At 37.5% G+C, this 13076-nt stretch overlaps 1 protein-coding gene across 9 annotated transcripts in view; it reads right to left on the minus strand.

Moving 5' to 3' along the window:
• The window catches only part of tcf7 (transcription factor 7), an 88295-nt gene that overhangs the window by 54744 nt on the left and 20475 nt on the right, over positions 1 to 13076 (minus strand). For all 9 annotated transcript variants that reach the window (XM_053648102.1, XM_053648104.1, XM_053648106.1 and 6 more), the window contains exon 4: positions 877 to 1003. In XM_053648102.1, coding sequence (XP_053504077.1) covers positions 877 to 1003 — 127 coding nt within the window. The remainder of the gene's footprint in view (positions 1 to 876; positions 1004 to 13076) is intronic.

Here is a 13076-nt window from a genome sequence, read left to right on the forward strand (position 1 = left end):
AATTATTCTAAATCAATTGTTCTATTGCATCAAATATTAAAAATGCATTATAATTTAGACATTCTTTTAAATGACCTGTTTTGAAAAATAATGTTTTTTTAATTGGCAAATGAGAATGCTAGAAATAAACAGCAGATTTTCTACTGTTTGCTAAAACCAGAAAAGTGAAAGTGCATTGAGATGACTGTACAGTATCTCAAAATAAAGAATGAATAAACATGTCATAGACTGAGTAAGAACAAGAAAACAAGAAGTTATACCTTTTTCTGTTTGTCCCTTAGCTAGCATCTTCTTATTTGCCCTTTTAGTTTAATTTTTGCCTCAATCAATATTTACCTAACCCAAATTCTGCTTTTTTTTCTTGTCTGAGTTCTTGTGAAAATCAAGCTAGTCTATACAGTATGTATATGCTATTCCAAGGTATCTGCATGTTAGTCTGAGAAGCCTGTGTAGCAAAGTTTGTTTTGTGGGTGAATGTCACTCCAATAGCTAAGAACTTGAATGTGGTTGTGTTCTACTCTTACACATATCTAGGCAAGCATTTGGTGATTTGGGTGCTCTGCTATTTCTCCATTTTGGTGGCCAAGCATCAGTTTTTACTGACCTCTGGCCAAGATTTTGACTATGCTGAAAATCAAAGGCTTACCATTAAACCTTCCAAGGTCAACTAAGGTGACTGTCTGAATCAGCTATGAACTTGTCCTTTGATTTCTTTTGAGAAAATTTCAGCAACATAAGGAAATGAGAAAGTAACAGAAAACCCTTTGATGTTTCCAATGGGTGTTTTTTTTTTATGAGGAAACCATATACCAATTTATCTGTTTGGGCACTAAGACATAAACTTGCATTAACTCACATGTTAACTCACACACATACCTGGTTTTTGGCTCATATCTGATGTCAGATGTGAAGGACTGGGGTTGAAGTGTTCATTGCTGTATGGTAGAAGAGATGTAAGTGGGTGCATCCCATGAGGCTGCTGCACCACTGCCACTTTGTTAGCCTACAATAATTACACACATACACAGAGAGAGAGAGAGAGAGAGAGAGAGAGAGAGAGAGAGTTACAGCCTACAGGTTTTTTTTTTTTTTAAAAGACCTTTATTTGATTAGCTCATAACATTTTATTTGATCATCACCAACAGATCACAAAAATAATTCAGGACTAAAAAAAGTTTCAGGGTTAAAACCCAGGTATTTTCAAAAGCTACACTTACACACACACACACAGAGAGAGAGAGAGATTACACCATATGGTGTTAAAAGCTGTAAAAGGTTTTGGAGTTTTTGTTTTGTTGTTTTGAATGAAAATGCAAAAATTTGGTGGATTATGATCCTTATAACCCCTCCAGGTTATACATTAGAATAACAATTGATCCTTTTTAATTATTAGTCTATATGTGCTACTGTGTGTGCTGAGAGAAAAGAAATACAGGGGTGCACAAAAGGAACTTCATGATATATATATATATATATATATATATGTATAGTTTGTATCATATTTGATGTTACTTGATATTAAAGCAATTATCAGCTCTTGTACTGGTTTTCCATGTTCAGCACTTTCTTCCCCTTACTGGGGCTAAATGTGCAGACTTGTTTAACATGTAATAACAACCTCCTAATTTAAGCATGCCCCCCAGCTTACAATAATTATAGTTCTGTAGTTATACAGTACAAAGCAGCACACCAACAGAAACTACAATAACCTAGTGGTCTTTTGGAATCAAAGCAGATTTCAAATTATGTTGTTACCAAACAAAATCTTCTAACATTTGATTTGCTTTTATCTAATATTTGTTTGAACAAGAAAACTGCTTAAAAAACCTATATGATGGATGATTGAAATTAATGATGGCCCCATTGCACTGACCACCATGACCCACTTGTGTGTCACTTCACTCACATTACAGATGAAACACTGTGCATCGTAATGTATCCTTTGGTTTTAAACATGTAAGTAGCTAGCTTTTTGAAGAGGAAATTAGAGGTCTTTTTAGGAACAGAGAGCTGCTTTGAGAGTCATGTCTTTAATCTCCTATTTAAGCATTGATACATATTACACATGAGTTATTTGCACACTCCTACTTAGGGAGAGCAACAATTTTATATGAATAGGTTTTATCTTTTGATGCAGCCACACTGAATGTGTTAAATAAAATAATAAGCTTTTCATGACTTGCTCTGAAGGTGCATATCTCCTAAATGATTTACTAGTTGCCACCAAAATGCTATGCAATGCAATACATATTAAAGAATATGAAATAAATAACAGTATTATAATATTATCATCTTATGCGTGGACAGTAATGTTGCCTCCAAGGAGGCTCACCATAGTTTGCATGCAGCTTCCATATAAAGACCCTTGTGATTTTCCTGGTTATGAGGGGACTTGTTTTTCAGTTGTGCAGTGTATGTGGGCATCAGTCAGTCTGTGGGAAAACAAAGTTAGTTATCAGCTTTCAAAGCTGCCTACGCTTGTTCAAACAGTGACGTAAAGATGGGGACAAAGGATGCAGAATATAGAAATTGTAAACCTAGTAAAAGAAAATAATTTCTTCTTCTTGGCATATTTGCCACAATATTCCTGGTGAGATACACAGTTCATTGTGTCTAGTATTTCTGTAAACTAAGAAAAAAATTTAATTAAGTCCTCTATAAGTCAAAGTGTGATTAGCTAAACGTTCTATGGCAGTCTTTAAAACCTATGTATGTATTTATTTTGTGTTGCTGGTAATTCTTTTTTCTGTTTAATAGATTTGAGATCAGTTTCACTTCCTCTTAAATCAAAAGTTGAACTGTACACTTGCATTGGATCCATGATCCCTTAACGAAATGCTTTGTTGTTGTATTTGAACAATGTTTTGGTTTAATTCAATAATGATTCAGGCCAAAGCATTGTTTAAATCCTTCATGATAAACTAGGGTTTTCGTTTGCATTTGCCTGCTCTAAAACATTATGAGTGACAACAAGTCCATGCTGGCATTTGTGCCACAATCTGGAAATAATTTGGCATTTCTGAGGGAGAAAATGAAAGCCACCTAGTTTGACGTTCGGAGGACATCAAAGACACTGCAGACATAACAAGGTGGGCACGTTTAAACACACTAAAACCAATGTTTGCCTCTGCACCCACACCTAATCCTATGGTCTATCCAGTCAGGAAACATGGAATATTTGAAAAAAGAAACATAATATTTATGATTAACCAAGATGTCTATTTCATAGTACTAAACAGTTAATTTGCAATATTTTGCATTATAGTACAATTCCCTCATTACATTACTATATTCCAGTGGTGGCCTTTCTTTACAAGGCACTACCAATATTCATTCATTCATTAATAATACTTAGAAACCTCTGCTCATGATCCTGATCATGGTTGCAGTGGAGTGGATAACACTGCTGTCATACAGCTTCAGGCTCTTGAGTTTGATCCTGAGCTTGGGTGGCTGTGTGAAGTTTAATTTTAATTGAATATACATCATTAATCATTTTGACTGTACAAAAACAAACTGTGTTAATGCAAATCAATTAATTCACATGGAACCAATTTACACACTTGAATCAATTAAACTTAATGAACTTTTTAGTGTACAATAGATACACCACAAAAGTCAATTGAATTTACTTGAATCAATTGTGTACACCGGTTCCACATAAATAAAATATTTTACTTAAATTAACATACATTCCTCACTTACACTGAATAAACAGATTTACATGAACACAGCCTCAAATGCAGTAATTAATAATTACTAATTAATAATTAATAAAGTTAACACCAGGACAATAGATCACACTCACTCTATCTAACTGTAAGGAGTTTGGTATAGAAATTAGTGGCCTTTGACTTTTTGAGGTTTGAGCTGCACACAAGCTTTGAAAACGAAGTTCTTTGTGAATAGCAAATGGGTCAGGTTACTCGTTAACTTAAGAATGAGTTAAAGTACTATGTTTGTTATGAAATGTTTTGGGGAAACACTTGTTAATTAATGAACATTCTAATGAACATGATACAAAGTAGCATAATGGCTGCTGTCATTAAGACCAAGGAACTGCCCGTGAAGGTTCAAGATGAAGTTGCTAGGAGGAAAATATGAAGGTTCTAAAAAACAACAATGCTTTGAACCTTCCTGGCAGCACTATGAAATCTATTATAACAAAATGGAAAAAATATGGCACAACCCAGCCACTACCAAGGCCAAACTGAGTGCTCAGGCAAGAAGGACAACTGTCAGAGAAGTGTCCAACAGTCCAGCTACAACACTGAGGGGTTACAGAGCTCATCAGAGCAATTCCACCATTAAGAACTTGACATTTACAGTCAAAACTTGAAATATAAATTCTCAGAGAATGTATTTATTATCAGTATATTGAACCATTTTTTTATATTTTCCTAAACCCCTGACAATAGAGTCCAGATGTCATGATTTCCCCTCGAGCTAGCGCTGTAGCATGCAGCGTGCTCAGAGACCCGAAGCGCAAGCCGATGCGCGAGCTCTTAGTGAATGCACACTTTTGGGTCTTCAGTGACATTGATTTTGTTTACTTTCTACATGTGCTTTTGTTATGGTTTTTGTCCCGTCTCCACCCCTGTCTTGTCATTGGTTGTTTCCCGTATGTGTGACATCATTGTTTTCAGCTGTCTTGTGTTTCACTCCGATTACGTTTGTCATTTAAACCTCTCGTGTCTCTTTGTACATTGCGTAGTATTGAGTGTTACCTCTTTACCAAGCAGTTGTTTCTTGTTTCTTGTTCTTGATTCTAGCCTTGCCCTGTTTATGCCTGTTTGTAGATCACCTGACCCATTGCCTGTTTTTGACCACACTCTTGTCTCATGATTTGGATTTGTCTGCCTGTCTCTCTCAAATAAAAGTCTTTAACTGCACTTGCATCCGTCCTAACTTCCATTACATAGAATACGTAACATCAGACATCAGGAAAATATCAGTCTATACATGTTTTCTATTTTAGATGAGGGAAATATACTCGCATTATGGACATGACAAAAAAAAGGGAAAAAAAGGAAAAAAAGTTTTTGGGAGACAAGATACTTTGTAGGAATTATGTGAAATAAAATGCACAAACCAAATGGAGAAGGGTTGGCTCTCCATAGAACATAAAATATTTATTTTATTTAAAATTTTTGTTTTCGCATTCATGAGGAAAACCCATTGTTATGGACCTGGCATCTCTCCGTTACGGAGAAAGCGCCACTTACCTGACTATGGAAACACATATAAAATGCTTTAAAAACTTTAACAGAGACCTCTAGAGGATATTTAAACCACCAAACTTTGACCTCTGAGACATCAGTATGGTAAGGCTGCACAATTAGTCAACTTTAAATTGAAATCACAGTACCGCAAGTGGTTATGGATTATTTAAACCTGAGTTCACAGCATCTCTGATGCCCTTAAGGTGTAACCAGCGCGGTGTTTTTCAAAACTCAGTTTAGAGACCATGAATTTGCTGTGTGCATAAGACCACGAAAGGTACAGAACTGCATGCTAGATCAGCAGCTATATTAAATATTTATTATATCGGAGTTCAAATCGCCGGTTTCCCCACACAATCCAAAGACATTTATATTTACGCTTACGGCATTTGGCAGACGCCCTATACAGAAATTAAATGGAATTGAACTTAAAATAAATGTAAGAAAATTGTCAGCCTTAATTTGGTTAGTACGTTTACATCGCAACTCCAGGGTTTGGGGTTTGACTCCCTCCTCCCATAAGAACAAGAAGCAATGTCGAGTTTAGGGAAGAAGAGATGACATGTCCCATACAGCCTGTACAGCTGCAATGCCACCAGGCAACACCGTTCAGAACTCAGTGACATGGATCCACAAAGTGATCACAGACAAACACAGCACTCAGCAGTCCCAAGACTACTAGAATGAATATACAAACTCTCTGCCATCGACAAAAGTAACAGGCACACCATAGTCCATAGCGAGTGGGCAGACACACATCATGCGTGGTGGATCAAGGCTGATGCTCTGGAGCTCCACCACAAACAGCAGCCAGTGGGACAAATACAGCAGAAACATTAAAACAGAAAACAAACATCAAACATACAAGTGCCAATGCATACAAACACAGAAAAAAACAGAAAGAAAAGAAAAAGCTCCAGTCAGAAGTGGCAGCCAAAATGTGCACAGCATACTCTCAACTGGAAATGGTAACCTCTACCAAAATACTCCATTGATCAAATAATCCAGTGCATGACATTCTCCTGGCTGTAAATTAATTGGGAGTGGGCCTTGTGGGTATAAAAATAAGGCCTTTGGATAACACAGAGAGCTCAGCAGAAGTTAATTCCAGATTGTCAGGTATGGCATTGACCTTTTTCTGGTTAAAATTAATGGATGGAACACAGGGAAGTGCAGAGTTCCTCAGGGGCAGGGGGTCAAACGTAAAAAAAAAAAAAAGGGTTACATCAACAAGAGCTAATTTTACTACATTACTACTAACTTTAAATTAATTACATATTCTTATCACCCTGGAAGACTTTGTAAACAGACTGTGTGTGGTCACAATAATGATACAATAATAACTTAATGGTATTTTATTTTTAAATTTATAGAAATAATTACAACAAAACGGCAACTTTTAGTGGAGAGATGAATCCAAAGAATCTTTAAAAGAAAATTTAAACATTATGAAATGATTTTCTTTGAAACTGCAGTATTACCAACCACACATGTAGAGACACACCCACAAGTTAGTAAAGCTATTAATTTCACAATTAAATTTACATTTGGCAGCAGCACTTTGATTTTCATAAAACTGCTGCTGAACTGGCTTTTTAGTTTTAACTATCTGTTGGGAATCATCTGTTCAAAAATGCCTTTTTGTTGCAACTATCTGTCTCATATTAGCTCACCTTTTTCACACATGTTGATAAGGAAGTTGTCCCTTTCACTGCCTCCGTCAGTTCTTCTTTAATTTTCTGCTGTCTCTGTCTGTTTGGCATCGTGCCTTTACTGACTATATAACATGCATATAATATAACACGGTTACTTGCCAACTTACCAAAATAAGCATATGAAATGCTGCTAATACGAAAAGGTTAGCAGATGAGCTAGTGGTCTCAGCATACCTGTCTGCATGTTGAAACAAGACGCATCGCAATGGCATCATGACAGTGAGACTATCTGACTGTAGACTTGAGTCGGACAAATTAATAGGAAAATTCTCTGACTTTCTTGTTTTGTGCACACTCTCATGTTAATTTGAATTCAAATGCTTTTACATAATATAATTGTTTATTAATTAATGTTGAGAGGGGCACTTTTAAATAATTTAGAAAAAGGGCAGTGGTTCGTTCCCTCAGAGACCCCCCTTCTGCACGTCCCTGCTGGAAAATTCTGCTGGAAGCTTGTTGTCTTTATTAATTTTTATGAACAATGTCCGAATCAATATTGTGGATTCTTAGGTAGGTAAAAAATACCATAAATCACAACCAGAGCCAGAGTAGAGAAAGACATACAAGAAAAAGCAACTGATGCTTACTGTAAAATTTGGGTGTGAATGACTGATGCTTTAAGGGCTATTTTACAACTAGTGGTTGAAGAGGCTCTTGTGAGGATTGATGGCATGAAAACTGTTGCTCCCTACCTGAATATTTTAGCCCAAAACCTGGTTGCTTCCATCAAAAAGTAGTACACAGCCACAGATGGTTCTTTCAACAAGATAATGACCCCAAGCATACATAAAAATCAATACAGAGACATCCATGACCCCCATATGTGGGCCTTCCCCAAACTTGTGCCAAAAGCTGGAGGCACATGATTGTCTAGAATGTCTTTTTATGCTGTAGCATTATGATTTGCCTTTGCTGGAACTAAGGGGTCTAGCCCAAACCTGGTCCAGCAGGACAGTGCCCCTAAGTACAAAGCAAGGTCCATAAAGACATGGTTTGCCAAGGTTCATTTGAAAGCAATCAAGTGGCTTGCACAGAGGATTTTCAATAAGCATATGGTTGTCATGGTCAGGTGTCCACATACTTTTGGCCATATGTAGTAACAGACATTGCAGTCTCTGTATTTTAATAATTCAAAATCTTGGGTTTGAGTTCAAGAACATAGTCAACACATGCAACCTTAAAAATATAAAGGAGCCTAAATGAAAGAGTGGCCCAAGATCCAGCCATAAACAACTCCAATACCAAAAATGTTGGGACAATAAGGAAAATACTAACAAAAACAAAGAGGAGTGATGTGTAAATGTACTTTGACTTGTATTTAAACAAAAAATGTATAAAAACAAGTTATTTAATATTTTACCTAATCAACTGCATAGTTTTTTGAAGATAAATGTTTCTTTTGAAATTGATGCATGCAACACATTCCAAAAAAGTTGGGACAGGGGCAATTTAGGACTAATAGCGATGTGACAAGTTGAAATAAGAAGGTAATGTTAAACAGGTGAGGCAATCATCTAATCATAGTATATAAGGAGTCTCCAAAAAAGGCAGAGTCCTTTTTTGGATGGGATGGGTCAATGCTCGCCAATCTGCCAACAGTCCAACACTTTTAGAACAACATTCCCTAAAGACAAATCGGTAGGATTTTGAGTTTTTCACCTTCTACAGTGCACAATATAATTAAAAGATTCAAGGAATCCGGTCAAATCTCGGTGCGTAAAGGGCGACGCCGAAAACCACTTCTGAATGCGCATGATCTCTGATCCCTCAGACGTCACTGTCTTAAAAACTGTCATGAGTCTGTAATGGAGATCCAGACATGGGCTCAGGAATACTCTGTTAAAACTTTGTCAGACGACACCATTCCCCGCAGCATCCACAGATGCAAATTAAGGGTTTACTATGCAAAGCAGAAGCCGTACAGCAACGTGTCCAGAAGCTCCACCCACTTCTCTGGGCTCGGTCTCGTCTGAGATGGACAGTAGCACAGTGAAATCATGTTTTGTGGTCTAACGAGTCAAAATTTCAGATTTTTGGACAAAACCGGGCCAAAGAGGAAAAGGACCATCCAAGCTGTTGTCAGCGTCAGGTCCAAAAGCCAGTGTCTGTCATGGTATGGGGGCGTGTCAGTGCCCATGGTATGGGTAACTTGCATATCTGTGAGGGCAGCATTAATTCAGAAAGATATGTATACATTTTGGAGCAACATATGCTGCCATCCAGACGTCGTCTTTTCCAGGGACAATGTCAAACCACATTCTGCCCGGATTATAAGTACATGGCTGCACATGGCTGCGTAAGCAGAGCAGCCAAAATAAGACAATGAATGCCCCGTACAGTGGCGCAGATAAAGAAATGCATAATGGATGAATGGGGGGAAATTCTGCTTGCTAAACTTAACCAACTGGTGTCTTCAGTGCCCAAACACTTAATAAGTGTTATTAAAAGAAAAGGTTTTAAATAGTGTTATAGTTGACTGTCCCAATTTTTTCAGAGTGTGTTATAGTCATCAGATTTGAAATGAGTCTATATTTTCAAAAATAAATAAAATTCACAAAGTAAAACATCAAATAATGTGTTATAATGTGTTTTCAATATAGTACAGGGTGAATTGAATTTCAAATGACTATTTTTGGGTTTGTTGCATTTTTCATACTGTCCCAACTTTTTCAGAATTGGGGTTGTACATTACAGCAAGAGGATCACTGCTGTCATCCTTTTTGTTAAGGCTTCACCAAATATTAATTGTGAGGCTGGCAATTATTTTGAAACCCATGCTTTAGAGGAAAAATGTGAAAGCTCAGAATACAGCTAATTCCTCGTGCTATATTATTTTTTTAGTTGCTTCGAGTGGATTCTTTTTTACTTCTGTCAAACCTGTCAAGACCAGGGTTGATTTCTTTCTACCCCATATTATAGATTCATGCAGCTTGTCATTGACTGTCATGACAAGTGATTACACATAATGAAACACAATATAGATTTGGTGTCCACTGAGACCGTTTTATTTAAGCCTGTTTTGCTGGCACAACCAAAGCATGTGATCAAAAAGGTACACACAAACCACTGAAGTGGAAGTAATTAGGCTAAGCATACATTGTCAAATCAAAGTACAAATTACACAAAGGGACAAACTTTAGAACTGTGATTTGTGTATGATTTGTGATACTCCTCTCCAGTGAGAAGCTGTACTCGTAAGATTTATTTTATTTATTTTGTAGTTTTATTTTATTAGTAAATTGTGTTATAATAACTACACCCCTTATGTTTAAGCTCAAGATTCATCTTATTCTTTGTGCTAATCAGTTTCTATATTAATTTCTCTAGGGAACACAGATATTGTGATATGGACATTTTAGTATTATTTCTAACTACATGTCAGAGGGTATAGTATCTCATTAACAGAAGACTACAGAAGTGCTTCACAAAAGCCCACATAGCATAGCAAAGTCATTTAAGAAGCCTAACTCTAAGCCTAAGAAGTGCAACTGTGTATTGAGTGTTACCAATTTTAAAAGCAATACTGTAGTAAATTCTAAAGGGAATGTGATATAACTTATATTTCCCAGCATATTTGTATAATTCCTGACTTTCGGTAAAATGCATCGTAACTGATGTTTCTTCTGAAAAAAAAATCTTGCTTATGTTAAACTGTAGTGGAGTGCCTCTCCAGCTCACACAGCCTGTTTGTGAATCACCTCACCCTGCTTTCTTTTGAGTCTGAGTTTGCTTCAACAACAACTGGCTGCTTTCCATGAGTCATGAATATTCATAATTAGAGGCAATGTTTATTCATATTAATTAGCTGGCTCACATGATTTCTCAAAAGTGTCTGGCCTGAATGGCACATACCGTGGGGAAGAAGGGAAACAAAAATAATGAACTCTAAAGGTGGCAATATGTTTCAGTGCAGTACGTTTATTTTTAAGATTAACTTAAAACAGTTTACTGTTTGAGTAGTTTCAGTTTACTTAATTGTAGACTCGGAAGTCAACGTGGTATAATTCGTCTATACTGGTTTATTACCTAGTTTATAGCTCTCAACAAGAAGGAATGGCATTTTATACGTAATTGTCATGTCACTGCCAGGATCACTTGAAAACTCTGTTTCCCAAGGAGCTCAGTGAATCATTTAAACACCTGAATCACTAAATAACACAAACACCATTTCTCAAGATCCTCAGCCAGTGAACTACAGACCACAAGTCAGAGGACTGGGATGGTCATGACAGGACCTTGATTTTGTGGTCAGTAAAACATTTTTGTGTTGATTTTGATTTATGTTTAGGATCATTGTCCTGCTGGAAGATCCAACCACAGCCCATTAAAAGCTTTCTGGCAGAGGCAGTCAGGTTTTCATTTAATATCTGTTGATATTTGATAGAGTCCATGATGCCATGTATCCTAATAAAATGTGCAGGTCCTCTTGTGGAAAAACATCCCCAAAACATTAAAGATCCACCTCCATATTTAACCATGGGCATGAGGTACTTTTCCATATGGCTACCTCTCTGTGTGCTCCAAAACCACCTCTGGTGTTTATTACCAAAAAGCTCTATTTTGGTTTCATCTGACCACAGAACCCGATCCCATTTGAAGTTCCACTGTCTTGAGTTGAGTTGAGCTTGAGTTTGTTTTTATTTGAGAGTAGAGGCTTTTTTCTTGAAATCCTTCCAAACAACTTGTTGTAATGTAGGCACATGGTCTGCACATATACAGCGCCTTTTAACCTTAGCAGTTCTACAAAGCTCTTTACACTCTCTCATCCACCCATTCACACACACACCAATGACAGCAGAGCTACCATGCAAGGTGCTACCCTGACATTGGGAACAGCTTGGGGTTCAGAGTCTTGCCCAAGGACACTTCAGCATGTGGAGGCATGTGGGCCAGGAATTGAACCGCCAACCCTGCGATTAGTGGACAACCCACTCTACCACCTGGGCCACAGCTCGGGGCTTAGGTGACTTCGGATTGTAGTTTTAGAGACTTTCTGACCAAATATGACTATGACCAACTGTGCAATTCTCCAGCTGTGATCCTTGGAGATTTTTTGGAAACTCGAACCGTCTTCTTCACAGTGCGTTGAGACGATATAGACTCAAGTCCTCTTCCAGGTTGATTCATAACATTTCCAGTTGACTGGAACTTCTTAATTATTGCCCTGACGGTGGAAATGGGCATTTTCAATGCTTGTGCTATTTTCTTATAGACACTTCCCATTTTGTGAAGCTCAACAACCTTTTGCCGCACATCACAGCTATATTCCTTGCTCTTACCCATTGTTATGAATGACTAAGGGAATTTGGCCTATGTGTTACCTCATATTTATAAATATGAGGCAACACATAGGCGAAACTTGAAACTCGGTATGTGTTATCGGCACCATGCCCTGAAGGCTGTGAAAAATTGTCGTTATCGTTTACCCTTTTGATCTTCCATCCATCCATCCATCTTCTACCGCTTACTCCTTCTTCAGGGTCACGGGGAACCTGGAGCCAATCCCAGGAAGCATCGGGCACAAGGCAGGGTACACCCTGGACAGGGTGCCAGTCCATCGCAGGGCACAATCACATACACACTCACATACCCATTCATACACTACGGACACTTTAGACATGCCAATCAGCCTACCATGCATGTTTTTGGTCTGGGGGAGGAAACCAGAGTACCCAGAGGAAACCCCCGCAGCACGGGGAGAACATGCAAACTCCGCACACACATTGCCCCAGCGGGAATCGAACCCTGGAGGTGTGAGGCGAACATGCTAACCACTAAGCCACCGTGTGCCTCCTTTTGATCTTTTGTTATAAAAAAAAAATCACAAAAATACTCTGCTCACATGGATATCAGACAATTGCAAACACAACACAGATTTATCCAAAAAAAAATTGTTAAATATAGGTGTACAACAATTATTGGCACCTCTATGAATTCATATGAAACAAATATATTTGAAGTATATTTGCATTGATATTTTACAACCCAGGTGTACTTATAAAAATGTAAAAAAAATTTATTAACGATATGCCAATGCTTTTGTAAAATATAGCATTTTACTACAAACTTCAAAATGGTCGATGCTCAAAATGGCAACATGTGAAAATGTGGGCACTGTTCGACTTGGTATGCCATACCG

Source organism: Ictalurus furcatus, chromosome 18, assembly GCF_023375685.1.
Source record: "Ictalurus furcatus strain D&B chromosome 18, Billie_1.0, whole genome shotgun sequence".
In the NCBI taxonomy this organism is placed as follows: Eukaryota; Metazoa; Chordata; class Actinopteri; order Siluriformes; family Ictaluridae; genus Ictalurus; species Ictalurus furcatus.